Source organism: Trachypithecus francoisi, unplaced genomic scaffold, assembly GCF_009764315.1.
Source record: "Trachypithecus francoisi isolate TF-2019V2 unplaced genomic scaffold, Tfra_2.0 Lachesis_group5, whole genome shotgun sequence".
Lineage (NCBI taxonomy): Eukaryota > Metazoa > Chordata > Mammalia > Primates > Cercopithecidae > Trachypithecus > Trachypithecus francoisi.
The window spans coordinates 98,770,066-98,797,996 of NW_022681470.1; the positions used below are offsets into that span (position 1 = coordinate 98,770,066).

At 49.0% G+C, this 27,931-nt stretch overlaps 1 protein-coding gene and 1 long non-coding RNA gene across 3 annotated transcripts in view; one reads left to right on the forward strand and one right to left on the reverse strand.

Moving 5' to 3' along the window:
- Positions 1-1,014, forward strand: part of LOC117076739 — a 44,018-nt gene extending 43,004 nt beyond the window's left edge. Inside the window, exon 3 of the long non-coding RNA XR_004434462.1 lies at positions 726-1,014. This is a non-coding gene — a long non-coding RNA (uncharacterized LOC117076739). The remainder of the gene's footprint in view (positions 1-725) is intronic.
- A 15,132-nt stretch (positions 1,015-16,146) lies between these two features.
- On the reverse strand, positions 16,147-27,290 carry PLEKHO1 (pleckstrin homology domain containing O1). 2 transcript variants are annotated; one of them, XM_033200567.1, is made up of 6 exons: positions 26,754-27,290; positions 25,469-25,615; positions 20,325-20,465; positions 19,519-19,623; positions 19,042-19,143; positions 16,147-17,375 (listed from the first exon to the last, which is right to left on the reverse strand). In XM_033200567.1, the coding sequence occupies exons 5-6, from the start codon at positions 19,048-19,050 to the stop codon at positions 16,671-16,673; spliced, it is 714 nt and encodes a 237-aa protein (XP_033056458.1). In that variant the 5' UTR covers positions 19,051-19,143; positions 19,519-19,623; positions 20,325-20,465; positions 25,469-25,615; positions 26,754-27,290; the 3' UTR covers positions 16,147-16,670. The 2 variants fall into 2 exon arrangements, with proteins under 2 accessions (XP_033056458.1, XP_033056457.1); XM_033200566.1 differs by lacking the exon at positions 26,754-27,290 and adding an exon at positions 26,250-26,633 and having other exon boundaries at positions 16,540-17,375.
- Positions 27,291-27,931: the final 641 nt, after the last annotated feature.

Consider the following 27,931-nt stretch of genomic DNA (forward strand, 5'->3'; position numbering starts at 1 on the left):
AGGTTGCAGTGAGCTGAGATCGTGCCATTGCACTCTTGCCTAGGCAACGGAGTAAGACTCGTCTCAAAAAAAAAAAAAAAAAAAAGGAAAAAAAAGAAACTGAGGCTCAAATAATAAACAGCAGAGACCAGGAGTAGATTACTTCTAGACTACTTCAAGACCAAAGAGATGAGAGGTAGCTTCCCTGACCTCAATCGGCCTAGGTTTGGAATTCTTGAGTCTGTTTCCCCAATCATGTTTTGCATCCTAGTAAAATGCATGCCACTTCTAAAATAATTTTTCTGTTGAAATAATAATAGCAGGCCGGGCACGGTGGCTCACACCTGTAATCTCAGCACTTTGGGAAGCTGAGGCAGGTGGATCACCTGAGGCCAGGAGTTCGAGGCCAGTCTGGACAACATGGCGAAACCCTGTCTCTACTGAAAACACAAAAATTAGCTCGGTGTGGTGGTGGGCGCCTGTAGTCCCAGATACTTGGGAGGCTGAGGCAGGATAATCGTTTCAGCCCGGGAGGCAGAGGTTGCAGTGAGCTGAGATGGCACCACTGCACTCCAGCCTGGTCAACAGAGTGAGGCTCCGTCTCAAAACAACAACAACAAAAATAAATAATAACATCAGCAAAATACTTTATTGTTTGTAAAACACCTTAAAATTGATGGACTCATTTGATTCTTACAGTAGTCTCCTGGGTAAGTAGAGCAAACATGAGTTATTCTGTTTTTCAGATGAGGAAATAGATGCAAGAATGGAGACCTGCCCAATGTCAAACAACCAAGAAGCAGAACTGGAACGGGAACCTGACTTTCTGGGCAGCAACTTCAATGCCTTCTTATAGGTTCATTATTGTTGTTATACTTTTATTATGCTTCTATTGTGCTGTGTAATTTGTTTTTAAAAATTCAAATTAGTTAACCTTTTGTAGACATTCATTGAAATACATTTGTTGAGCACCTGTGTAAACTGCTCACCATTTAGTTGGGAGAAAGGTAAATAAACAAAGTTACAAAGACAAAACATACTTTGCAATTTATGTTTTTGATGACAGTGTGATGACAGATTATAAATTAATAATCACAATGAAGGCTGGGCATGGTGGCTCAAGCCTGTAATCCCAGTACTTTGGGAGGTCGAGGAAGGCAGATCATGAGGTTAGGAGTTTGAGAACAGCCTGGCCAACATGGTGAAACCCCATCTCTACTAAAAATACAAAAAAAATTAACCAGGTGTGTTGGCGCGTGCCTGTAATCCCAGCTACTTAGGAGGGTGAGGCAGGAGAATTGCTTGAACCCAGGAGGCGGAGGTTGCAGTGAGCAGAGATCATGCCACTGCACTCCAGCTTGGGCGACAGAGCGAGACTCCGTCTCAAACAACCAACCAACCAACCAAACAAAAAAAACCCACAATGGACTTCTGTAAAATAAGAGAGAAAGCAGCCACATGTATATATACCCATGTGCATAAGCTCCCTCCACAAACCAGTGAAATCATCTGAATTTTACATTTCAATAAGTAACTGGCACCTTCTTGGCATATTAATCTGTAGGAAATTACAGGCTATTGTGGTATATTATCAGAGAATGTCAAGTAGATTTCAGTATTATGTTACTTTGACATCACTGCCCAGCATTGCTTTGGTCTTTTCCTTACTAACAGATACATTTACTAGATCTCATTTCAACGTCATGTAAAAAAAGATATTATTATTTATAATAATTTCCTTTGTAAACAGCATATTTCTTGCTTGATAATAAAGACTTCACTTACTTCTCTCCTCTTGCTGTTTGGGGTCATGATTGGTGTCTGCTCACCCTTCTTGGTTCTCCAGAGCAACATGTGACCTGAAGCTAACTCGGAAAAAGAAGAAACAGGTCAAAGAAGAGAGCAAAGATTAAACAGAACAGTGTGTTTGGAACACTCGATCTTGAATTAAAAAAAAAAAACAAAGGAGTACAACTCCCCTGTGTAGTGAATTGATTTTACTCAGAGAGGTCTGGCTGTGGCCCTCGGCTACTGGGAGATGATCTCTAGGCCCCTGGGATGTCCTGCCCAATAGGAGTGTCATTGTTTGCCTGAGGAGCTTGGCTACCATATGCTTGAATGATGTGATTTATAATGGGGGCTTTGAAACATGCCGTATCAGTTCCAGCCCCCATAAGGACTGGAGAGCAAAGGTCAGTCATGCAGGCAGCATGTGGTCAAGCTCCAGCAAGGGCTCTGGACACCAAAGACTTGGGCAAGCTTTCCTGGTGGCAGCACTCGGAAGCACTGTCACACCTCGTAGCTGGGAGGGGCAGTGATGTCTGGAATTTCACAGGAGAAGGTGCCCAAAGTTTCCCGTGTGGCTCTTCCCAGACTTTGCCCTCTGTATCTCTTCCCTTGGCTGGTTCTGATGTGTACCCTTTTGCTGCAAAAAAAGTTTAATTTATCATAAGTATAGTGCTTTCCTGAGTTCTGTGAGTCATTGTAGCAAATTATCAAACCTGCGGGGATAGTGGAACCAACCCCTGAACTGGCTACTGGTGTCTGAAGTGAGGGTGGCCTGGTAGAGGACTGTTCCTTACCCTGTGAAGTCTGGCGTGCCGCCAGGTAGTTGGGGTCAGACATCACTGCGTTTCCCAAAGCCTGCTTTTAGATTTAGATTTTGATGCTTTTTGACACTTTCTAGCTTGGTTACTTCTCTCGGCTTCATTTTTTTTTTTTTTTTTTTTAGACAGATTCTCGCTCTGTTGCCCAGGCTGGAGTGCAATGGCACCATCTCAGCTCACAGCAACCTCCGCCCCCTGGGTTCAAGCGATTCTCCTGCCTGAGCCTCCCGAGTAGCTAGGGTTATAGGTGCCTGCCACCACGCCTGGCTAATTTTATTTTATTTTTTGTAATTTTAGTAGAGACGGAGTTTCACCATGCTGGGCAGGCTGGTCTCAAACTCCTGACCTGCCTCGGCCTCCCAAAGTGCTGGGATTACGTGGCCGCCTTCAATTTTTCTAATCCTTAATTTGGGGATCATACTTGTCCTATTTTCTTCACAGGGTTAATTATGAAGATCAAAAATTAAATAGTGTATGTGTGAGAGAGCTGTTGATAGCAAACAAGAACATGATATCTAAAACTGTAAAGGACCATCAAAAGGTATTACTTGTATTACAATGGAACTAAATGGTGGAGACAATGTGGTGGAGATGTACATGTGTTAGGTAAGGCTTTCTTTAATCATTCATTACACAAATAAAGATTGAATTTAGGTGTTGGGGAGATAAGTCAGGGCCCTGTTCTGTGGGAGCTTCTATTCTACTCAGGGAGAGAGAAAATAAAGAGGCAACTGAGGAGAATAATTAGACTGTGGTCATTGTTGTGAGGGAAGCAGAATGATAAGGTAACAATTCTGTTGGAAGGGGTGCCTCTCAAGACAGAGTGGCCAGAGAAGGCTCCTAAGAACTGATGTTTGAATAAAGAAGTTAAAAAAGAGAACAAGGGTATTTTAGGCAGAAGGAATAGCAAAGGCAAAGGCCCAGAGGTGGGAAAGAGCTTGGTGTATGTACAGAACAGAAAAGGGATCTGTGTGTCTGGCCTGGGGATAAGGTTGGAGATATGCATGAGTCAGAAGAAGAAGGGTCTTTTTTTTTTTTTTTTTTTTCTTCTTTGAGACAAGGTCTCACTCTGTCGCACAGGCTGGAGTGCAGTGGGACAATCTCGATTCACTGCATCCTCGACCTCCCCAGCTCAAGGGATCCTCCCACCTCAGCCTCCCAAGTAGCTGAGACAATAGGTGTGCGCCACCATGCCTGGCTATTTATTTGTATTTTTAGTAGAGATGGGGTTTTGTCATGTTGCCCAGGCTGGTCTCAAATTCCTGGGATCAAGCTATCTGCTCGCCTCAGCCTCCCAAAGTGCTGGGATTACAGGCATGAGCCACTGTGTTTGGCAGAGAAGGGCCTTATTTGCCAGAGAAAATATTTGGATTTTTAAGAGTGACATGAAGTTAGGGTGGTTTTAAGTAGGCAAGTGACATGAACTGCTTTAAGAAGACACTCCAGGCTGGGCGCAGTGGCTCACACCTGTAATCTCAGCACTTTGGGAGGTGAAGGTGGGCGGATCACCTGAGGTCGGGAGTTCGAGACCAGCCTGACCAACATGGAGAAACCTCGTCTCTACTAAAAAAAAAATACAAAATTAGGTGGGCGTGGTGGCACATACACCTGTAATCCCAGCTACTTGGGAGGCTGAGGCAGGACAATCGCTTGAACCTGGGAGGCGGAGGCTGCGGTGAGCCATTGCACTCTAGCCTGGGCAACAAGAGCAAAACTCTGTCACACACACAAAACAAAAACAAAAACACACACACACATACAAGAAGACACTCCAGCTGCTGAACGGGAATGAGGGGAGGCAGAGAGACCTCACCAGGAGACTATGTAGGGAAGGAGCTGGCTGAGGAGAGATGGAGAAATGGTCATATTCCAGCTATGCTTTAAGGTAGGACCAAAAAGACTTGCTGATGGACTCCAGATGTTGGGGATGGGGTAGGCAAGAGGAAGAGAGGTTTGTCAGCTGCCTCCTCTGGGAAGCAGATGCTGAATGAGGAGTGTAAGAGGCCTAAGAGGGAGTGCCTATGAGAAGGGACAGGAAGCAGGGTTCAGCAAGGAGAGCCTCAGACTGAAATGCAGATAGAATCTTGGGCAACATATTGGGGAACTCCAGAGCAAATATGTTTCATTAGAGGGGTTTGCATAGGGCAGAAATGTCCAGGCCCTAAGAACCCCTCTACTCTGCTCAGTCACTGGCCAGGGCCTGCTGAGAGGAGTGTGCCTTGGCTGGAAAACTGAGACAGATCCCTCAGCACTAACAGCTGGGGCTGACAGCTAACTGTCCTCCTTGCAGCTGAGCAGCAAGTTCTTTCTTGAAGACAAATCCAAGTGAGGCACCTTCATGGCTACCACAGTCTTCCTTTTGTACCATGTGGATCTATATTTCCACATACATCGAGGGGTAGCTCTTCCGGGGTTTCAGTGGGCTCTTTTCTTGAAGGGACTTATTTAAGGGAGGTCAGTGGGATAACCACAGGCTGTTGCTGCAATTGGTCTTGCAATAGGTAACATCATTTCCCTCCTCCGTTATCCATTCTAAATTCCACTCTCCTTCTCTGCTAGAGATGACACCACTGTCATTTCTGCTGGTCTTGATAGCTTACCAAGTGGTGTAGCACAACCCTGATTCCTCAGAGGCTCTGAGTCCCTGATCACTTCACCCTTCACAGGCTGGGCTGCATGTGCCATTCAGGTTACCACTGGGCATGAAGAGTATCAAGAGGTACCCAAGTGGCTCACCTGAGTTTCACACATATTCCTTCCTGCCTTATTGTCCAAGAGCAGTTCTAGCTCCTTTTGTTGATCAGGCTCCATATCCCTGCCCCAGGCTCAAACAGAGCTTCACCCTCTAGAATACAGGCTGGAGCAGTATTCCCAGGCGTGGAATATGTTTGCCGCCAGAACCCTCCAGGCATTGTAGTTCCTTCTTTGTGCATGCAAGATGCAGCGTTTTGTCTTTTGTTTCATAGGCAATGACCTAGTATGCCCTTGACCACTGGATTCCAGAAAACTTTATGGAAGGGGCAAGTCCTGGAATCTTCAGAGAGTTTATGTCTCATTTTCTAGACTGCATGTGTCTTCCCGAGGCTTTCAGGTGCCAGCCACCTCTTGCTATTCTCCCAAATTAGCCTAATGTCATTGATGAATGAGGCACTGTGATACTCTGTGGGAAGTCCAGATGATCCAGATCTTTTCTGAATGTATCATGACATAGATTGGGAGAGTTAACAACAACCCTGGGGGTGGGGGGACTCTAAACGAATATTGTCATCCTGTCCATGTGAATGCTGTTTCTGATTCTCTTTCCTGATCGAGATAAAGAAGAATGAATTTGCCAAATCAATGGCCAAATGTCATGTACTTGAAGCCATATTTATATATTCTAGCAATGATACCACACCCAACATGATCACTCGAGGTTTGAGCTGAGCTGGGAATCGTCTATGGTTATTTCCAAGGATCCATGTGTTTTCTGTAGGGGCCAGGCTGGTGAATTAAACAGAGGTATGATACAGACCACGATCCTTGCATCCTTGAGGTACTTAAGGGTGGCAATGATCTCTATCTTCCATCTGGCATGAGATATTATTTTGTATTTGCTATCTTGGCTGGGTGAAGGGGAGAGGGACACAACTTCAGAGGCTTCCATTGACCTTCCCCACCATGATAGCTCTTATAGCATAAAGCAGGGGCCCCACATGGGGGCTTCCCCAACTGCTGAATATACCAATCCCAGTTATACATTCAGGGACTGGGGCAATGACCACCAGGTGCGACCAGAGCCCCAGTGGACCCACTCGAAGCTGGACATCAGCCAGAATCCCCATTTTACCTGACCTATAGCCCATCATTGTAACGGGCCATTATGACATTTCAGGTCTTTGAATATCAGTGCCATTCAGGCCCTGTGTCTAGTAGTCTTCAACATGTCTGGATATTCCTCCTCTCCCAGGTGACAGTCACCCAGGACTGGTGGAATTATTACAGTGCACACTTGCTGTGATGTTGCAGGGACCTTCCTCTTGGGGACTCTGCCACATTTTCCATTCAATGGATTTCAGGTCTGAAAAATGTTGCAGGTCTAGGAAATGAGAAGGAATCATTACTTTTTTTCAGTGTTCTTAAAACACATATTTTATTTTAAATTGTGATAAAAACATAACATTTTTAACTGGGTGTGGTGGTGCATGTTTGTAGTCCTAGCTACTCGGGAGGCTGAGGTGGGAGGATCGCTTGAACCCAGGAGGTCAAGGCTGTGGTGAGCAGAGATAGTGCCACTGCACTCCAGCCTGGGCAACAGAGACCCTGTCCCCAAAAAAGAAGAAAACCACATACAAAACAACATTGATCACCTTACCAATTTGTAGGTGTACAGTTCCACAGTTTTAAGTATATTCACAGTGTTGTGCAGCTGAGCTCTAGAGCTGCTCATCTTGCAACACTGACACCCCATACCCATTAAACAACAACTCCAAATTTCTTCCTGCCCCTGGCTCCTGGCAACCACCATTCTACTTTATGTTCCTATGAATCCGACTACTTTAGATGTCTCATATAAATAAAATCATACAGTATTTTTGTCTTTTTGTGACTGGTGTGTTTCAGTTAGCATAATATCCTCAAGGCTCATCTATGTTATAGTATGTGACAGGACTTCCTTCCTTTTTAAGGCTGAATAATGTACATTTCCCATTTTATTTATTCTTTCATCCATCAATGGACACTTGAGTTGCTTCCACCTGTTGGCTGTTGTGAATAATGCTGCTGTGAATATGGGTGTGCAAATATCTCAAGACCCTGCTTTCAATACTTTTGAAGTGGGATTGCTGGATCATATGGTAATTCAATTTTTAAGTTTTTGGGAACACTCAGACTGTTTTCCACAGCAGCTGCACCATTTTACATTTCCACCAATACTGCACAAGGCTTCACAAAATTTCTCTACTTCAAGACTTTTTACAGGGGCAACTGTGCTCAGCCTATTCTTGCATTTGTTTGATTTGCCCTTGTTGGCTGTTAATTTTATCCCTAGGGATATCATGTTCTAGTAATCAACTTAATTTCCCCTTGACTGACTGACTAACTTATTTATTTATTTATTGAGACAAGGTCTCACTCTTTCACAAGGATGGAGTGCAATGGCACCAGCCTAGGAGGCTCACTGCAGCCTCCAACCCCTGGGCTCAAGAGATCTTCCCACCTCAGCCTCCTAAGTAGCTGGAACTACAGGCACATGCAACTATGCCTGGCTAATTAAAAAAAAATTTTTTTTTTTTAGAGACTGGTCTTACTATGTTGCCCAGGTTGGTCATGAATCCCTGGCCTCAGGTGATCCTCCCACCTTGCACTGGGATTACAGGCATGAACTGCACCTGGTCTTGACCGCTCTTTGACTTTGCTGGTCATTAAGATAATTGTGACCTCCTGGCTTCCATTGTTGCCACCTGGCCTTTATTGCTTGGCATTGGGGAGGGGATTGGTTATTTCCTTTTTTTTTTTTTTTTTTTTTTTTTTTTTTTTTTTTTGAGACGGAGTCTCGCTCTGTCGCCCAGGCTGGAGTGCAGTGGCCGGCTCTCAGCTCACTGCAAGCTCCGCCTCCCGGGTTCACGCCATTCTCCTGTCTCAGCCTCCCGAGTAGTTGGGACTACAGGCGCCTGCCTCGTCGCCCGGCTAGTTTTTTGTATTTTTTAGTAGAGACGGGGTTTCACCATGTTAGCCAGGATGGTCTCGATCTCCTGACCTCGTGATCCACCCGTCTCGGCCTCCCAAAGTGCTGGGATTACAGGCTTGAGCCACCGCGCCCGGCCAGGATTGGTTATTTCCATTGCTATCAATAATCTCAGCTTTGTTATGACCTCTCATATCTTCATCCTTGGCCTACGGAGGGGAGGCCCCACTGTCTGTACATCTCCCATTTTGTTTATTGATGCTGGTACCCCCCTCACCAATGCCACAGTAAAGGATGTGTGTCTTCCATGGAACATAATCCCATGGTGAGCCTTTAGACCTCAAATAATACATTCCAACACGTCTACTTTCCTAAACTTTTAAATTTCTTCCTCCACTGCTGATGTGGAGGAAGCATTGAAATTCAAGCATTTCAATTGTGCTGCATGGGTTATTACTTTTTCAAGGCTTTTAGGAGCACACTAATATTCATATATCTGAACTATATTGTGAGGTCCTTGCTGGAGTGTAAATCCTGTATCCCAAGAAAGTGCCCCCAAATTAATAAACTTTCTTATCCAAGTTTCTATTCTGATATGCTCAAAACTCTAGGTCCAGTTGGGCACAGTGGCTCACGCCTGGAATCCTAACACTTTGGGAGGATGAGGCAGGTGGATCACTCAAGGTCAGGAGTTCGAGACCAGCCTGGCCAACATGGTGAAACCCTGTCTCTACTAAAAATACAAAAATTAGCCGGGCGTGGTGACAGGTGCCTGTAATCCTAGCTACTTGGGAGGCTGGGGCAGGAGAATCGCTTGAACCCGGGAGGCGGAGGTTGCAGTGAGCCAAGATTGTGCCACTGCACTCCAGCCTGGGTGACAGAGCGAGACTCTGTCTAAAAAAAAAAAACAACAGGTGGGGAGTGGTGGCTCACACCTGTAATCCCAGCACTTTGGGAGGCTGAGGTGGTCTGATCACGAGGTCAGGAGATTGACAGCACACTGGCTAACATGGTGAAACCCCATCTCCTCTAAAAATACAAAAAATTAGCCGGGCGTGGTGGAGTGTGCCTGTAATCCCAGTTACTCAGGAGGCTGAGGCAGGAGAATCGCTTAAATCCGGGAGGTAGAGGTTGCAGTGAGCAGAGATAGTGCCACTGCACTCCAGCCTGGGGGACAGAGCAAGACTCCATATCAAAAAACAAACAAAAATTCTAGGTCCATGGGCACCTCCCCTGCTCCTGCTCCTACATGCTGGGTTTAGTTCCTTTCTTCCTTGTAAAGCCCAGCATGTTCTTGGCTCTGAATTACGTTGTGACTTATGCCCAGTTATTCTGGCAGCCAGAAGAGGAGATGGGGCTGATCTGGAGGGACACTCCTGTTATGTTTCAGGGAGAGATCTCTGCGTTGCCTTTCCTGGGCAGCAGGTGGTGCTGGCTCTTAACAGAGAGGGGTGGGTCCTCTTAGCAGGGTATGTAGGGTCAGAGGATTCTGGGAACCAAAATTTTCAGGGATCTCCACCATCCAACGTACCAGATGTCCCCATTCTGTGTGTTGGAATCCCAGCCCAAGTTTTCTCAGCCAGGGCCTTGATGTTGACAGGGCGAATCTACCTTGGCTAAGGGTTCTAGCTACCTGCCTCAGCCTCAGTGGGGTGTTAGTTTTTGAAGCTCCTGGTTGCTATCAATTTCTGAGTTCTATCTTTTACTGCTCTTCCATTGCTACCAAAGAAGCCCCTGGCCCTCACACTTAGTTTCAGTTGTTTGCTAACTGCCTTTCTTTCTCTCTGTACGATACCAGTGCAACTGAGTAACAGCCAATTCCTTTGTCATTGTGTGCTTTGTTCTCCTGTGCATTTTTGGTGTGTTTTAATTTTAATGTTAAAAATGGACACACTGTAATTGCACATCCTTATGGGGTACAATTTACCTCTGTACTTTTCAAAGGCCTGAATCGTTTCACTGGCCAGGTGGTCCCTGCCATTAGCTCATTCTCATAAATTACCACCGGTGAAAGTTTTTCTTGCTGGAGACTGTTCCGGGCTCTATTATTTTTCCATCAAATTCTGCTTGCAAACTGAAAAGTTCCTTTTTCAGTTCCTCTTTCCTGCAATACCTTATCAATCACAGCTAAGAAAAGCCTATTGCTACTTCTAACATTCTGTCTGGAAGTCTCTTTAGCTACCTCCAACAAATTTATTAGGTATATGTTCTAGCTCCCAAGACACCACAGGTGACAGTTTTGGGAATTATTCTACCACCATATAACATGGGTGGTCTTTCTCCCGTCTCTGAGAGCAGTTTTCTCCCTGTTCATCCAGACTCTGTAACAGTCTCCTTGCTGCCCTTCTAGGCTGTCTGCTGCTGGGTCCTAAGATCAGTGCCACTTGCTTCAGGTTTTAGTGAGGGCAGCATCCCACTTCCAAGAAACAATCTTTGTTCTAGTATCTGTTGCTGAGTAACAAACCACCCCAAAACCTAGTGACTTAAGACAGCAATGGTTTGTTAGTTTCTCACAGTTCTGGGGGCTGACTGAGCAGCTAGTCTCTGGTCTTGCTTGTGTGCTGCTCCAGCTGTGTCTGACTGGAGGCTTGGATGCTGGGACAGATCCATGTGGTTCACGGTCTCATAGCAAGGATGCTTGCCCAGGCTTCTTATAAGCACCTGACTTTTAAGAGAGTAAAAGTGTGGAAACTACAAGACCCTTTAAGGCCTAGGTGCTGGAACGTACACAGTGCATGTTCTTTGTTCTACTGGGCAAAACAAGTCACCGGCAAACCCAGATTCAAGCAGCAGTTGAAGAGAGAGCAACTCAAAAGGGAGAAACAGCGAACTCATATTGCAAAGGAGCATGGAGGGGGGCTGGTTCACTGAGGATCATTATCTAGTCATCTATTACATTTATTGTACATTTAAGATGCATGGGCCGGGCGTGGTGGCTCAAGGCTGTAATCCCAGCACTTTGGGAGGCCGAGACGGGCGGATCACGAGGTCAGGAGATCGAGACCATGCTGGCTAACACGGTGAAACCCCGTCTCTACTAAAAAATACAAAAAACTAGCCGGGCGAGGTGGCGGGCGCCTGTAGTCCCAGCTACTCGGGAGGCTGAGGCAGGAGAATGGCGTAAACCCAGGAGGCGGAGCTTGCAGTGAGCTGAGATCCGGCCACTGCACTCCAGCCTGGGCGGCAGAGCGAGACTCCGTCTCAAAAAAAAAAAAAAAAAAAAAAAAAGATGCATGTTAGATACTCAGGTAAAGATGTTAAGTTGGCACTTAGCTCTAAGTGCTAGAGAGGGAAATTTAGGCTGGAGAAATAAATTTGGGACAACATATCAACATACAGATTTGGTACTTCTCGGAATCGTCTTGCCCTCAGGGTTTCCAGCTGCTGTATAAGTCTGGACTGTGCATGAGGCGCAGTAATGGTGGAGTGCGGCCCTCTGCAGCCAGAGCTGGGTGGAGGCTGGGGGAAGAGGAACATTGTGTTTTTGAGTCCACTTCCCTATTTGTGCACAGAGCATTCCACTAGTGTTCTCCTCCCTGCCTCCCAACCTTGATAGAGCCAAAAACATTAGGGATGGTATTAGGACAACTGACCTGCATGCCAAGGACATAGGACAGGAGACTATGCCATTGCCTTGTTTTGCCACCTGAAGTCAGGAACCTTAGGAGAAAGGGGCTGTTTGCTGTCATGGCTTTAATATCTCGAAGAAGGGAAAGCAAGAACCGGCATGAGCCTAGTATTTTTGAAAGAAAGGGGTGATTTCTGAGCCGTCCCAAACCAGCAGGAAGGACAGGGGTGATAACCCAAATTGCCCATAGCAGGAAGCAAAGAGAAGGGATTCGGCATCGGAGACCATGACACAGGTCAAGAGTTCTAGTGCTACTTGCTTTTCTATGAGTTCCTTTTCCTCATATTAAGTCCTTATGAAAGCCGCCTTATGTCCATGGTTTCTGTAGCTGCACCAGCCTCTACACTTCTGATAGTTTAGGAGGAGTTGGGAATCTGTATTTTCCAATTGCTCCCCAACCTTAATGCACTTAACAAGTGTGTTCTTCATACTTATTAAGCCTCCAAAATCATGTTTTTAAACTGGTCCTGCTAATTTTTGCATTCTCCCCATCCTTGCTTCCGACCCTAGGGTTGGGGTGAGGTTGGGGTGGGCCACGTACAAGACTTTCTGGCTCTATCTCTCATTTCCTGAGCAGAGCTGGGCTGCACTAATTGACCTCGAGGGTCTCAGCTGTGCTAAGTTGGGTGTTTGTTAGATCTCGTTAGGCTTGTAATTAGTGCAGGGAATCTAGGTCAGAGGCAACGGGTTGGAGTGATGATCTCCTGGGGCATGACTAAAGGTGGGGAATAGCAAACAGGCTCCTCATTCTGTGGGTGGGGTGAGCCGGGGGAGGAATGGTGGGACTTGTGTCACACACAGAGACAGACAGACACAGCGACACGTGCAGAAAGGCAGTCAAACTCTGCTGTGTGCATGCATGTGTATGCATGAGTGTGTGCATGAACGTGTATGATTTTGTGTGTGTGTGTTTGTGCTTCGCTCCCGCATTTACTCGGGTTTCTTTCCAACCTTTCCATATATGGCGTGGCTCTAGAGCAGGCTGGGGATTGGCTGCTTCTGTTGGGAGACAGGGAGGTAGTAAGAAAGCACAGAGAAAGGAACCCAGCATAGGGAAGGGAGTGACGAAGTGGGGGATGGGGGGCAGTAGCCAAGCCTGAGGGTTGCAGAAGGGAGCTGGGACTGCTTGCCTGTGAGGTTTAGATAGGGGAGAGATTCTTAGAGACTCAATTCCTGGGAGAATGAGGCAAATTTACTACTGGCAGAGAGGTTGGGAGAGCGGCTGGCAAAGGAAGGCGAGAGCTGTTTCCTCAGGGACAGAGCTCTAGGCTCAGCACCACATGGTTTGTGAGAAGCAGGGCAGGAGTTACAGAAATTTGCACTTTTCTTTTCTCCCTGGTCAACCTATGCTGTGGAAATAGCAGGAAATCAACTCATCAGCGTTCCAGGCCAACACCCCAGACATTCTTCCTGACGGAGGGAGCCGGGACTGCAGTTCCTTCATCCCTCCTCAGGCCCCTGGCTAACAACCTGATGGGGAAGGACAGGAAAAGTTGAGGAAAATGTCATTGAAATGCGAATTAAGATTTCCTTCTTTACCTGCCTCTACCCCTCACCCCATCTCACCTCTGTGTCCTGGGTTCCCCCCGTCTCCCCATCCTCGGGCCTCCAGAGGGTGCTTCCCTTTGCTTCATCTGTGTAAGAAGAGAAGGGAGCAGAGCAGTTGGGAGGAGGAAGGGAGGGAGAATAAGTGCACCCTGAAAGCATCTCAGGGCAGCTGTGCCCTGAGAAAGTTGCCCCACACAGCTACGGAGCCACCCATTTGCCACGCATCACAGTTACTCCGGGCATGAAGGGAAATATTGCAGGCAGAGGGGCTGGAATGATGGAGTGAGGGAAGAGAGGCGCTGGGAGGAAGGGAAAGAAACCGTAAGCACCTTCCCATCCTCCTGTCACAGTGCCCAGGTTCAACACAAATGCTTCAACAGAACTCATGCCAGCAGCCTACCACAAGGGTGCACCTTAAGCAATTTTTCTAGTGGGAAGCCTGGCTCCATGCTAAGCTCTAAAGTTCTTGAAGACCAGGGATGATGCTTTCATCCCCCCTTCTGGCTCTAGCCTTCAGCACAGTACCTGGTGTGCTCTCTCCTCTGAAGAGAGAGGTCAGGCACAGCCTGTGGCCTGGATCTAGCTAAGTGACAGTGACTGACCCCACACCAGCGGCCTCATTCACACTGTGCTCCTTCCACCTGAGCTAGCGGCCCACTGCCCAGAGTCAAACCAGTAACAGTAGCTGCAGCCATCACTTTCTGACAGGCATTTTCCATATTGTCCTCACCCATCCAATAGCTCTGCAGCTTGCAGATGAAAAAAACTAATATTTGGAAGGCATGTGCCTTGCCCAGAGCCTCATAATCAAGAATTAACAGAGTTAGAATTTGAATCCAGATTCATTTGGCTTCAAAGCTGGGCTCACTTCACCACCCTATGGCCTGGATGTTCCAGTAACTGTTGGAGAACTGGAAGCTGTTGGTTTTGGAGCCTGAAGCCGGGAGCACAGTGCCCAGCTCTTCTCTTACTGTCGTGAGGTCCCCGATCTTTCTTTTCTGCTTCCCTCACCTGTCACTCTCCTCTCTAGTGTCTCCCTCCATCTTCTGGCTCCCCTGGGAGCCACAGATAATTGACATGTTGGGATACATATGTCGTTTGTGCTTTTGTCTTCTTTCCTCATTATGTGGGAGCAACAAGGAAGAAAAAAAGAAAAGGAAAAATGCTGGCAAAATACAAAGATAGACACTTGTAAAAAGAAAGCATAATTCTAGCTTAGACTTCAATACCTGTGACAACGGATGGCTCTGCTGACCATGCTTAGGGTCGTGGAGAGTGTAGCTATTTGGAGGACAGGATGTCTGGAAGCCTGGGTCCTCACCTCATACCCCAGGAGACCACAGAGACATGAAGGTGGCACTCTTGCATGCTTTCCCTTACTCAACTGGGACACACATTCCTCAAGGAAGAGGCTAGGTAACTACAGTCTAGAGCTGGGGAAAATCTCCATGACAGAGTGGCAAGGGACTAGAAAGAACAAGAATTCCTCTGCCCTAAGGATGGTTTAATAGCAGTGATAAGGTCCAGAGAAGAGTTGTGAAGGAAAGAGATGATTTCTGGAAAGAAGGGGAGAGAGCCGCCCTCCGCCCCAACCATTTTGCTTCCATGGGTTGTAGGAGTGACGTCAGAGCAGAAGAATGGGGATTGAAGGGTCTGTTTCTCCCACAGGGTTTTTCCCCCTCTTCCTCCTATCCCATCTTCGGGGCACCCTCATGGCCAGGTCTATATGCAACTTGGCCCCGTTTGTGCCTCCCCCCATCTCTAGTGAAGCCCCGCTGCTCTTGGAGGATCAAGCAGCTGGCAGGGCACACCTCAAAGTGGTTTTTAACCCTCCATTTACTTGATTCATGAGGCTCTGTCCCCTTCTTTCCCAAAATCAAATTATTCCCTTCACAGCTCTTCTTGGGACCTCAGCACTGTTACTAAACCTGATCTCACACACTTGTGAGGAAAGAGCGAACAGTGAGTTATGTGGGACCTACCACAGGCAAGAATGTTGGGAAGCCTGTCAACTTCAGAGGTGGCTGGGAGGGTGCTGGCATGGGCATCCAGATGCTTTTCTAAAGTGGGGGCTTGCTTAGTGATACAAGAGGTTTGATGGAGGGGGAGGCTACAGGAAACCTTAGCTTGGCCGAAAGAGGAACTTGGACACATGTTTGGTTTTCCCCTTCATCCCACCCAACTTGCATCACAAATCAGTTTCATTCTTAGTTCAGTTCTTCTGTGGGATCTGTCTCTAGTTCCCCTGTGCTAGGGCCCTGAATCAAATAATGAAACTAGTCTCATCCACCCAAGGTTAGATCTTTTTTTTTTTTTTGAGACGGAGTTTTGCTTGTTGCCCAGGCTGGAGTGCAATGGCATGATCTTAGCTTGCTGCAACCTCTGCCTTCCAGGTTCAAGTGATTCTCCTGTCTCAGCCTCCCGCATAGCTGGGATTACAGGTGCCCACCACCACGCCTGGCTAATTTTTTGTACTTTCAGTAGAGACGGGGTTTCATCATGTTGGTCAGGCTGGTCTCAAACTCCTGACCTCAGGTGATTCACCCACCTTGGCCTCCCAAAGTGTTGGGATTACAGGCGTGAGCCACTGTGCCCGACAAAGTTGGATCTTTGAGTCAATGTTGGGAAGGGTATGGAAGACGAAGGGAAAAAACGCCTGATGTAAGAAAATCCAGGCAGCTCGATCTCAATCAGAGACTGCTAGGAAAGAGAAGCCAGTGTCTGGCTGGGGAAGATTTTAATTCCACAAATCCTCCTCGGGGCTGGGATAAATTTCATGGACAGGTGGCAATGGCCTCCACATCCCTGCAACTAGAGTTGGGCAGCTGAAAGAAACTTCACCCTCAAACTGACAGCCTGGGGTGGGACATAATAGAAAACACCCTCGTCCCCCTCCTGCTCTAAGCTTAGAAGCCCACTGTATCCTTGGGAGCAGCAGTGGACTCCCTGTGCCATCTTGGGGGCGGGCGGTGTGTGGAGTGATCAGACTATGTCTTTCCTGCACCTTCTCTCTCTCTGGCTGGGTGAAAACTTCCTACTACTGCTACAGGGTCACTTCCTCAAACCTGAAGGGGATATGGAAAATAGGTGGGGAAACAAGGGTTGTAGTGGGGTCAGGCATCAGCAAGAGCAATGAGCTCATTTTTGTTTTCTTTTTTTGATTGAGGTAAATAAAAAAGCTTTATCCAGCAACACGGAGATAAGAGTCTGTCCAACCCGACGAGTTCCAGACCCCACCCTGCCCTCACATCAGGCTCTTCCGGTACTGACTGTGCGGGGTGGTCTGCCTGAGGTGGGAGTCGGGGGTCTGCAGGTCCATCTGTCTGTACAGGTCTCTCAGCTCCCTGACCTCCTGCAGCACCCTCTTTGCTTGGCTCCAATTTGATGACGCCTCTCCCAGCAGCCGTTCTGTCTCCAACAGCAGCTGCTCTGACTCAGAATCCGGCGGAGACCGAGGGGGGTCCTTGGCCTTTCGCTTCCCATCTCCCAGTCCCTGAACCTCTGCCAGAAGCTCCTGAGTCTTCTCCAGTTTCCTTGCTACCAGGTCCTGGATCCGGGACAGCTGCCCCGGGTGTGGGGGGGCAGGGGTTGGGGGTTCCTCAGCCTGGAGCTGGAGGGTGCGGGCAGGGGCAGCGTCCCGCTGAGATAGGATCTCCTCCAGGGAGGCGCAGCGGCCCTTCTCTGTGGGTGTCAACTTCTTGGGTGCCTGGGGGGTGTAGGTGGCCCCTTTGTCTGGTTTTTCCCAAGGTCGGGAGAGGCTGCTTGCCCGGTCTGCGGAGGGCTGGATGCGGTCTGAATCTGCTCTCCGTCGGCTCCCTGCCAGCTGGGCCACAGACTTGTCCAGGTCAACCCGAAAACTCTCAGCACAAGAGGCTGGTTCCTCAGGGGAAGGGTCTTCCTCTTGGATCAGGTCCAAGGTCAGCATTCCATCCGAGGTAGAGGTGGAAGCCTGTGGAGCAAGGGGGAAATGAGAGGGGAAAGCTGTCTTCAGGAGGGATTTTCAGAATGACTGCCTAAAAGATGCAGGCTGTGATCATTTTCCTCTACAAGCCTTCCCTGAATGAGAAGTAGTTTTTTGTTTTTTTTTTTTTTTGAGACAGAGTCTCGCTCTGTCGCCCAGGCTGGAGTGCAGTGGCCGGATCTCAGCTCACTGCAAGCTCCGCCTCCCGGGTTTAAGCCATTCTCCTGCCTCAGCCTCCCGAGTAGCTGGGGCTACAGGCACCCGCCACCTCGCCCAGCTAGTTTTTTGTATTTTTTAGTAGAGACGAGGTTTCACTGTGTTAGCCAGGAGGGTCTCGATCTCCTGACCTCGTGATCTGCCCGTCTCGGCCTCCCAAAGTGCTGGGATTACAGGCTTGAGCCACCGCGCCCGGCCGAGAAGTAGTTTTTTTAGAGACAGAGTCTTACTCTGTCGCCCAGGCTGGAGTGCAGTGGCATAATCTTGGCTCACTGCAAACTCCACCTTCTGGTTCAAACGATTCTCCTGCCTCAGCCTCCCAAGTAGCTGGGATTACATGCATGCACCACCACGCCTGGCTCTTTTTTTTTTTTTTTGTATTTTTAGCAGTGGCAGGGTTTTACCATGTTGGCCATGGTTGGTCTCAAACTCCTGACCTCAAGTGATCCACCGGTCTCAGCCTCCCAAAGTACTGGGATTATAGGTGTGAGCAACCCTGCCTGGCAAAGCCCTCTGCTCTTGACTGAACCCTCCTACTCAATGTGCTGTTTCTTATTCCTTTGATAGTGACTTGAATGTTTCTTTTTCTGTAATTTACTTTCTGTTGCTTGTTTCCTGTACTCTCCATTCTACGACAAGCTTCCTGAGGGGCGTCCTCTTCCTCAGTATTGTGGACTCTCAGCATTAAACCAGGTCTGACACACACAGGACGCTCCCCATGGCACAATGACTGTCCTCCTCCATCTGCATCCTATGAGCCCCACACTTCGGCCCCCTTGCCTTACAAAATTTTTTCTCTTATTTCCAGAATACTAAAAGCGATGAGTATTCAATACCAAATATGCAGTGATACATATGTTGCTTCAGTCATTCCTCATAGCAGCTCTTCAACGCAGGCATGATTACTGCCTCATTTTACAGCTGGAGACATGCAACTTCAGGGAACCACACAGGTAGCTGATTACAGTGAAGTTCCAACTCAGGTTCGGACTCCAAAGCCTGTGTTCTCTGCACTATACCTGCCTTCCTCTCTCTCTAAAGACTTAAGAGCTCAGAAGCATGAAAGAAACCAGCACTTTGTATGTTTCAGGGACTCACTGTCATCCTTTCTCCTCCAAATGCCTGCACTACTACATGCTGTTACCCATAAAGACAGTCACCATAAAGTGGCTTAGTTTTCATTTTCCTGTAGGTATAACTCATTTTCTCCAAAAGAGGGTAACATTACTGGGAGCCAGGACTTTTGAACTCCTAATGGGTGCTGACTAAATCCTTTTGATTTAGATCAGGCAGGGGCATGGGGTGGAAGGACTTCCCTCGCCTCTGATCTTGGCATCAAGGAGGCCTCCCACAAATGCCTCTGGTGGCATACAGTTCTGTCTGAGATGGACTGACACAGAATTGACCCTTTGGCAATGTTTATTACAGTCTTACATACCACAGCCATTAGGTGTCCCCTTGTTGGGGGGCGGCGGGAGTGTTGGATTTTTGCCCTGTCTCGAGTGGGATGGGCAAGATAGCTGTCCTCCTCAACGGTGACCTGAAGAGATGTACTGTGAGTCACGAGTGCACTTCAGCGACTCTGTGTCCCAACCCAGCATCCCGAGGCCTGAACACGTGCCCACTCCATTCACAGCTTCTGAATGAATCCATGGGCAAGGGGATTTACTGGACACGAAGGGGCTCTTTAAGCTGACGCAAGGCTGGCTCCCGCATCATGAAGTGGGGAAGAGGAGGTGTCAGAAGAGACTTGGAGAGAAGGTAGAAAGAGATCAGGTTTTTAAAAGGGAGGTAAAGAAGTAGAGCTGGTGGGGGAGCAAGTAAATGGGGCCTGCATAATCCTCCCCCTTCAGTGGGTCACAGCTGCTCCCTCTGCCCCAGCCTCCCTCCCTCTCCCCACAGTGAGCCCCCTGACCTCATCCAAGATACGGTTCTTGGCTCGGGTGATGGCAGAGTTGAGGGCACTGATCCACGATTCCTTCTCTTCTGGACTCACTGCCAGGAAGATCAGGTTGGGTGCCTGTGAGGGGAAGATTCCTGTTTCAGCCAGGGTTTTAGAGGTGGTGCCTCACCTCGACAGTGAAGAAATAATAGATTATAATCTCACTTTCTTAGACCCAGCTCCTGGAAGGAGAGATATTCTGCTTCCAGAGTCATCCGTAACTTAAGGAAACCCAGCTTCTATTCCTGCAAAATGCATAGCTAGGAGGTTGTTTTAGAAACGACCAAGGAAGAGCTAAGAAGGATACTGAGTATTAATATGGTATTGGAGATAATCAGAGGAAGTCTGATGAAGGACAGGTATTAAAATACAAATCTTTCAATGTTTGAAGAAATAGAATGTGACAGGAGTAACTTCCCTGGGTTCCCTCCAACAAGATGAATTAGATTCAGAACTTCAACCACCTATCAGGGTACAAGGACAGGGATTTTCTTCTAAGGGATGTAAATATGCACATGTATGGATGTGTGTGTATAAGACAGAGAAAAATAAAGAGATATATAGAGAGATGATCTTTGTGGCTGAACAGGTTAAAGGCTGGCCTGCCTGGAAAGAAGGAAATGGCCACAATATTCTCAGGTGAAATGATAAAAGCCAGCAGGAGAGCAATTCAGGGCCTCTGAGCCAAGATTGCTGAGAGAAGTTGAGGGTAAGGAGTTCTCCCCTGCCCCCTCAACCCTGTCCATGTTGCAGCGGCCAAGGTGGCAGGAGAAACATACCGTGTTACCGGGCTGTTTGGAGTGGGCAAGAGTAAACTTGCTATGATTTTTCTTGCTCCTGCTCTTGGACTTCCGGAGCTCTTCACACTTCTCATAGTCACTCAGGTCAAATACCTCTTGAATATTTTTCTCATCTTTTACCTAGGGGAGGGTTAGGGTGAGGTGAGGAGGATAAAATTATTTAGCCCCTCCACCCAGACTGTTAGTTTAGATCATCTTGGGAAGCAGAGGAAGTCTGAGGAAAGGGAGGCATGCCAGGAGAGGAGAGGACTGTCCTGCCCAAAGCCTACAAAGGCCTCACATCGAGGAGGCGGCTAGGGCAGCCCCAAGTCTTGAATGTTCAGGTGTGTTTCTGTTTAAATCCCTTCTCTTCACTCTCCTTAGCCCGGCTGCCATTTCCAGAGTCCCACTATGCCTCTCTTCACCCATTGCCCCACTCTTCCTTAAGGACGCAACTTACATGTTCTAAAAAGGCTCATGTCCTTAAAGGGACATGGTAGATGGTTGATCCATCACCCTCAGTAAGACAGACCTGTATGGCCCTTGATGGTCCACAGAATGAAGATCAAGGCAGGGCCAGTATCAGGGTGTCTGGAGGGAACGAGGGGCTGTCTCTGGCCTCCCCACTCGCATGTGTGCAGTATAGCTCTCCCACCCCACCTTGCTCCCTTCTCTGGTATGTACAATTATAGAGACTTATCTTCCTTGTTCATTTCAGGAGCATCGCCACCACAGGACGGCAGCCCCCTGTGTTCACTTTGCTGAGTTTGTCCAGAGAAGCTGAAAACTACAATTACAGTTCCTACCCTTTCCTCCTCCCTCTAAGGTACTGTGACAATCCAAACTAACTCCTCCAGACCTGAAAAACCATTTCTTTCATCCCCCTATCTCTAGGCAAGAATGCACTTAGACTTTCCCTTGAAGACTACACTTTAGATTTGGAAAAAAGTATTCTGTGACTTCTTGCCATTATTCTAGTTTGAGTGCCTGGGTCCCCTTTATTGCAGGAAGCTCTTCCTCGTATCTAAACTTAGCCCTTCCTGCTGTAGTCTCTGTCCTGCACTCTGGTTCTACCTTTAGCAGCTTCAAGCAACATTTAGCTCTTAGCACTCCTGCTGAACGTCTCATCAAGGCCGCATTCCTAGTGACATCCTCCAACCCCAACTAGCCTTTTCTGAGCACTGCAAAGCGGCTCAAGGAACATTTCTTCACAGGTCCATTTGAAACCGATCACAGTGTTTTCTCCTTTCCCCTAAGGTGGTGTTCCTACAACTCTGGGACTCTGAAGCAGTGGCTTATGGATTTGGTTTGGCTTGCAAAGACCAAAGTTACAGAGAGGAGACTTAGTTACAAGCCCAGACCGCGCAGTCTGTTCACCCTCTGTGACTTCAGCCCAGGGTTGGAACACCTCAGGAAAAAGCTGGTCACGTTTTCCTGGGATAAGAAATGAAAAGCACCAGCACTTGTCTCGTTAAAACTAAACAGATAAAAGTAGCCTCATGTCTTCCTTGGATGACATCCACCCACCCTGACTGAAATTATTTTTCAAAAGAGTCCCCAACTTCCCCAGCTCTGAAATAGGGCTCGTGTGCATGGAGGTGAATTCATCTATCCTCCTGGTTCCTGGAAACCTGGAAGTGGGGAAATGGTTCTCCCTTCTATTACCCAAACCATCTACAGTCTTACATCTGCCCATCCTTCTGAATTGCTGCTGGACCTGGAGGCTGATGACAGATGAGGACAGATGACCACATGGCCCGATTCAAGTGAGTGACTGCTCATACATCTACCTCCATTTGTTTCAGCAAGGCTTGGCTCCTCCAGGGCCCCCCACTTTCCAGGTTCTCTGGCTTTGGGTTGGAAAGCGGCCAGAGGCCTTGAATGATTACGGGTGGAAGTAGGACAAGGTGCTGGCAAGGGGTGTCCAAGAACAATTCCCAGAAACACGGGGCAGGGATGTAAGATGATGCATCATCCCTCCTCTCCCCCTCCTTCTCCAGAGTTGAGACTATCAGCAGAGTACAGAAACCGTGGAGAGGAAAGTGCTGGGTGTGTGAATGTAGCCAGGGGAAGAGAGTTAACTTACTCTGTTTTCCTTAGGGGAAGGGAAGGAAAGGAAGTTATTCTGGCTTGCATACACACTGATAAGGAGTTCTGGGGAGCAGAAGACACTGATAGAGGTTAGCCCTTAGTGGGGGTGGAGAGGGTGGGAGATGGGGTGAGACAAGCAGTAGGACAAGTATATTCTAGTGCCTGGGAAGATGGACAAAGCCAGCAGCCTTGTTCTCCATCGTATTGTTTTTTTTTTCCCCACACTTATCTAATTCTCAGAGTCTCATTTATAACTACCCATCTTCCAAATTAACCCCTCCTTTCCCCTGATTCTTTGTCCTTGACCATAGAAAGGGATTTTTTCCCACAACTGTCCAAAGAGTTGCCCCAAACCCAATTTCCTTGACCATGAGGTCTAAGGTCTAGCTTCTGTTCTTACCCACCAGCCTGTGACCGTAAGGTCAGCCCTCTTTGACAGAGGATGCCCTTTGACTGAGAAGGAAGAAAATGATTATTATTGAACACAGAAGAAATTCTATGGCAGAGGTGGTTGTGGGAGACCCTGCCTTTAAGAGAGGAAATAACAAAAAAGATTAGCGAAAATTCTGGGAGATAGGGTTATAAATTTTCTTGCATTAACACCAAATGATATAGATTATACTCTGCCTTAAAAAAAATCTTGTCCAGGCACTGTGGTTCACACCTATAATCCCAGAATTTCAAGAGGTTGAGGCAGGAGGATCACTTTTGAAGCCAGGAATTTGAGACCAGCCTGGGCAACATAGTGAGACCCCATGTCTACAAAAAATTAAAAAAAAAAAATAGCTGGGTGTGGTGGTGCATGCCTGTAGTCCCAGCTACTCGGGAGGCTGAGGTGGAAGGATTGCTTGAGCCCAGGAGGTCAAGGCAGCAGAGAGTTATGACTGTGACACTGCACTCCAGCGTGGGAGACACAGTGAGACCCTGTCTCTAAAAAACAAAACAAAACAAAACACCCTGTCTTGACTCTATTGGCCCTAGGGCTTTTCCCAAGTGGGCAGAATAAAGCTCAGAGTCCTCTGTCAATTTCACTTTTTAACCAGGCCCACTGTAGCATGGAAACTGGCTCTAAAAAAGCGTAGTATCAATATGTCTAGTCCCTCTTTCCTGTGCCCTTCCCAGCAGGAGACAGCTGGCTCCATGACCAGTCAGATGGTCCTGACTCATAGGACACCAGACATCCTAGGCTGAGGTCATTCCATCCTTTCCCCTGTCTCTGTGCCTCTTCCTCACAAGCAAGGATCAGCTATGCTTTTGCCCCCAGACTCTGCTCTCTGGGCAAATACAAACAAGCAATGGATGTCTTATTCCTCTTACCCTTTCACTATTATGTTTTCCCTGACTTGTAGGAAGTTCTCCCTGATTGGTAACTAGAGTTTTCTGCAATTAAGAAGTTCGGGGAAGACAGGAGATACACTTTAACACTTGCCTTTTTTTTTTTTTTAATGAGAAAGCCGGGAAGTTGTGGAGAAAACTTTCTGGAGGATTTGTGATTGGGCAGCGGTAACTCTTAAAAATAAATCCTCCTGGCCAGGCATGGTGGCTCACATCTGTAATCCCAGCACTTTGGGAGGCTGAGGCTGGTGGACCACTTGAGGCCAGGAGTTTGAGAGCAGCCTGGTCAACAATGCGAAACACTGTCTCTACAAAAAATACAAAAACTAGCCAGACATGGTGGCACCCACCTGTAGTCCCAGCTACTCGGAGGATGAGATGGGAGGATCACTTGAGCCCTGGAGGTGGAGGTTGCAGTGAGCTGTGATCGAACCACTGCATTCCAGCCTGGGTGACAGACCAAGAAAAGTGCCTTCACCTCACTCCTAAGACTTTCCATCACCAACTTCCTAGCTTTGTGTAAACAGCTAGGTTTCAATACCCTTAAGAGGGATCTCTTTGGCTGTGGCACAGCTTAGTTCTTCCCTAGATGCCTCAGTAGATGTTCTTCTAGATGAGTACTTTGTCTCAGGGTGTGTGTGTATCTGTTTCAATACCATAAAAGGTTTTATTTACCTAAATATAATCTACTGAATAAGGGTGTCTACTGCAGAAAGTAGAAGGGGTTAGAACTCAGGGAGGACTTCCCAGTTAGCTCTGGGTGAGGCAACACAGAATCCCTCCTGTGAGGGCGGGAGGAAGAGCCACTCTAACAGGTACACAGGACAGTCTCCCAGGCTATACTGATAGTCACAGAGGCAGGGAATGGAGTGACTTCTAACCACTGGAGGGGCAATTCTGATTTCTCAACATTAGCACACGTTATTGACCCCCCAGACTTAGGGAAAAAAGGGAGATGGGTCTGGATTCAATTATCATAGCTCAGGTTTTGACACAGTGTAGACTGGTTTTCATGGTTAAATACACAGCCAAAGGTATCCAAAGACATACAGGGGTTCTTAACTCCATTCTTCTCCCTTCTGATACAAATGGGGGGGGGGCAGGAAGTGGGTAGAAAATGGGTTCCTTGCCTTTTTTAAATGGGGTGGGGGTGGGGAACAGAGAGCATACTGGTTAGGGACACTGTCTTCAACGAAAATAACTGCCACTCACAGACCCGAGGTCACAGGGGCCAGACGGCGGGGTGCTTGTGTATGCGCCACGGACAGGACCTGTGCACGCTGCTGCCACAGACAGGAAAGGGGAGGCTGGCTGGAGTAAGGTCGGGGGACAGTCAGGGGTGGTGAATAGGCTAAACTGTTTCCGCAGAAATAACAAAGAAAATAAATCCTATATTCAGGAGGCCGGTTAGGGTGGGAGGCAGCAAGGGACACTTAGGACTTCTGGGGCGTCTTGGGAGGGGCTTATCATTGTTGTTAGAAAGGTATTTGCAAACAAAAAAACACTGAGTAAGCAGCCAGCTCAACTTCTAATTCTCACTCGGGTCTTCTCACTAAAGGGTGACCTTTCTCTGCAGATGAGATGGGGGTAGAGAGTCAGGAGACCACTGAACTTGCCTTTGGAACAAAACAAGGGTGGAGTAAGCTAGGCGAGCCCTTGTGGAGTGACAAAGTCGGGGGTATGAGAAAACGGAGAATTAAGAGGCAAGAAGCACCCACCTCCTTCTCAGAGATGTAGAGCTGGTCCCCTTTCAGCACCACATAGCGGTTTTTCCAAATCTCCCTGAAAATCCCTTTCCCGCAGAATTTCCGGACCCAGCCGACCTTCTCGGGCGGTGCAGGCTGATGGTTTCCATCCTGAGGCCCCTGCCCCAGGACAAGATGAGAAGCGGGCGGTTAGGAGATTCCAGCCGCGGCTTCCTCTCCATCCGTCTCTCACGACCGCCTCAGCGGCCCCGTCTCCTCCGAAGGCTGCGGCCGGGGGGGGGCGCCCCAGGTTCGCTCCCACTTCGGAAAGGTTTTCACTCCAAGGAACTCCCCCCGTTCCCCTCCCCTGCCCCCGAATAAACAACCGGGGCTGCGAGTGGCAGGGGCGCGGGCCGGGCGCGGAGGGGCTCCCGGGCTCCCTCCAGGCCCTGCGTCCCCACCGTGCTCGCCGCCCGGGGACTAACGGCGTTTCTTTGGTTTTCTCTCCCATTGTCTCCTCGCCACCGCGGAGCGCGAGGCAAACGCCCGCCCGGCGCTCAGGGGCGGGGGAGGTGCGGGTCGGGGGGAAACTCAGCCAAGTTGAAGCCCCCTGAGGCGAGTAAACAAACAAAAGCCCCCGCCGGCGCCTCGCGGGGCCCAGAGCCCCGGCCCAGGGCCGAGGCCAAGGGGACCTGGCCGCCGGGGCGGGGGAGCGGCCGGGGCGGGTGTCTCTCAGGCTGCCGCGGCGCCGACGGGGCCGGGGTCGTCGGAGCGCAGAGGCGGCGGCGGCCGCAGGGCGGGCGGGCGCACTCACCCGCTTGGCGGAATTGTTCTTCTTCATCATTCCCAGCGGGCGCGAGCGCGGGGCTGCGGGCCGAGGGGCGGCCCCGCGTCGGGGCCTCGGCGGCTCCGCGGGGGCTCCTTCCCCGCGGGAGGGCGTCGGAGCTGCCCCGGCGCCGCCGCTGCTCCTCCCTCGCGCCCTCCCGCTCCCGGACTCTCCCCTTCTTTGTAGCTCCGGTTTCACTCAAGGCCGGCCTCCCTTGCATTCGCACTCGCACACACACGCACGCCCGCTCCCCGCCCCTCGGCGCCCTCCATCCCGGCGCCCACGCGGCCCGGGTCCCCGAGCGCGCCCCCGCCACCCGCCGGCCCGGCCCAGCGCGGCCGCTCCCCCGGCCCGGTGCGCTGTGGGCGGCCCAGCCCGCGCCCCGCAGCTCCATCCACGGGCCGCTGACGTTGCGAGTTCAGAATAAAGGGCGAATCGCGGAGCCGCAGCTCGGGCGCTCCCCCCGCCCCCCCGCCTTTGTTTCTGACTCACGGAGGGGGAAGAAGGCGGCCTCCAAGCGGCCGGAGACCGCTTCCCAGGGGGCAGGGACCCTCGCTCCGCGGCGGCTCGGGCGACACGCGGAGCCCAAGAGACCCGGTCGCCGGCCGCCCCGGGGCCCAGTGGGCGGGCGCGGTGATAATGGAGAGACGTGCGGATTCGTGAAGACCGGAGATCTTCAGCCTCTACAGCATCGCCTTCCCTGACCAAAAACAAAAACGAGAGCGGGAGCCTGGAGGTCGCGCCACCCAGAACTCTCGTCAGGAATTCACGCTCCTAGGTGCTAGGGTGGCCTGGGCAGGTCGGATGCTGGGGAAAAGTTTTATGCTCCGGAGGGGATCGACTTGTTGGGGGATGGGGTGGGACAGAAGTTGCTATTAATACACGTTTCTTCCAGTGTACAAAGCCTCAGGCCTTTTTGTAGCCTCAGGAGAATAATCCTAAGGATGAGGCGGATTTTATGATCTCCATCTCACAGGGAGAAAACGGAGACTCAGAATAGCTGAGGGATTTGCAGACACAGTGTCAATCTGGCAGGAATAGAATTCTGTCTCCAAACCATGATCCTTTATGCCAAGTGGCTTTCAATATAAGTTCCAGCCACCTGGGTATCTTTTCCCGCTGCACTGATAGGTAAAAATCCCATCCTCTCTACAGCGCTGGAGCCCAGTGGAGGGAAGGGCTGAACGCCCAGAGAATGCCCTGACTAGGGAAGCCTCTGCTGATCCCTCCTACAGCAGATCTGCCTCAGAGCCTCCAGGACACATCTTAGTAACTTCATGTCTTTTCAGTATATATATGTGTGATGGAAAAGGGGAATGAGAAACCCCACTCTTAGGTATTGGTTTCATCACCACTCTGGGCTTTGGTCAAGTCACTGAATTTCTTTAGGCCCGCATCCCTCCACATATTAAGTGGTGAGGGATGAACTGCCATTTTTATCAACAAGGAAAGTTAGGGGAAGATATGAGATGACCTCTGAGAGTCCTTTGAAGATATGTGTTGTCTTCCAGGGCTAATTTTGAAATAATAAGCTAATAAACACATTGCCTGGCACATGGCAAGCATGCAATAACCACAAAATGAATAAAAATCCCTGGCACTGAGGAGCAGGGAAAAGGAAAAATCCTCTTTCCAGAGATGTCTCAAGATAAAAGTGTTGGCTAAATTTG

What these genes read in the sequence shown, in the direction of transcription:
- PLEKHO1 (XM_033200566.1), bottom strand. Translation starts at nt 26,279, where the DNA reads ATGATGAAGAAGAACAATTCCGCCAAGCGG. An exon ending in TCTACATCTCTGAGAAGGAG is followed by an intron (nt 20,466 to 25,468) that starts GTGGGTGCTTCT and finishes ACCCTCCCCTAG; the next exon opens with GTAAAAGATGAGAAAAATAT. An exon ending in AGAACCGTATCTTGGATGAG is followed by an intron (nt 19,144 to 19,518) that starts GTCAGGGGGCTC and finishes ACATCTCTTCAG; the next exon opens with GTCACCGTTGAGGAGGACAG.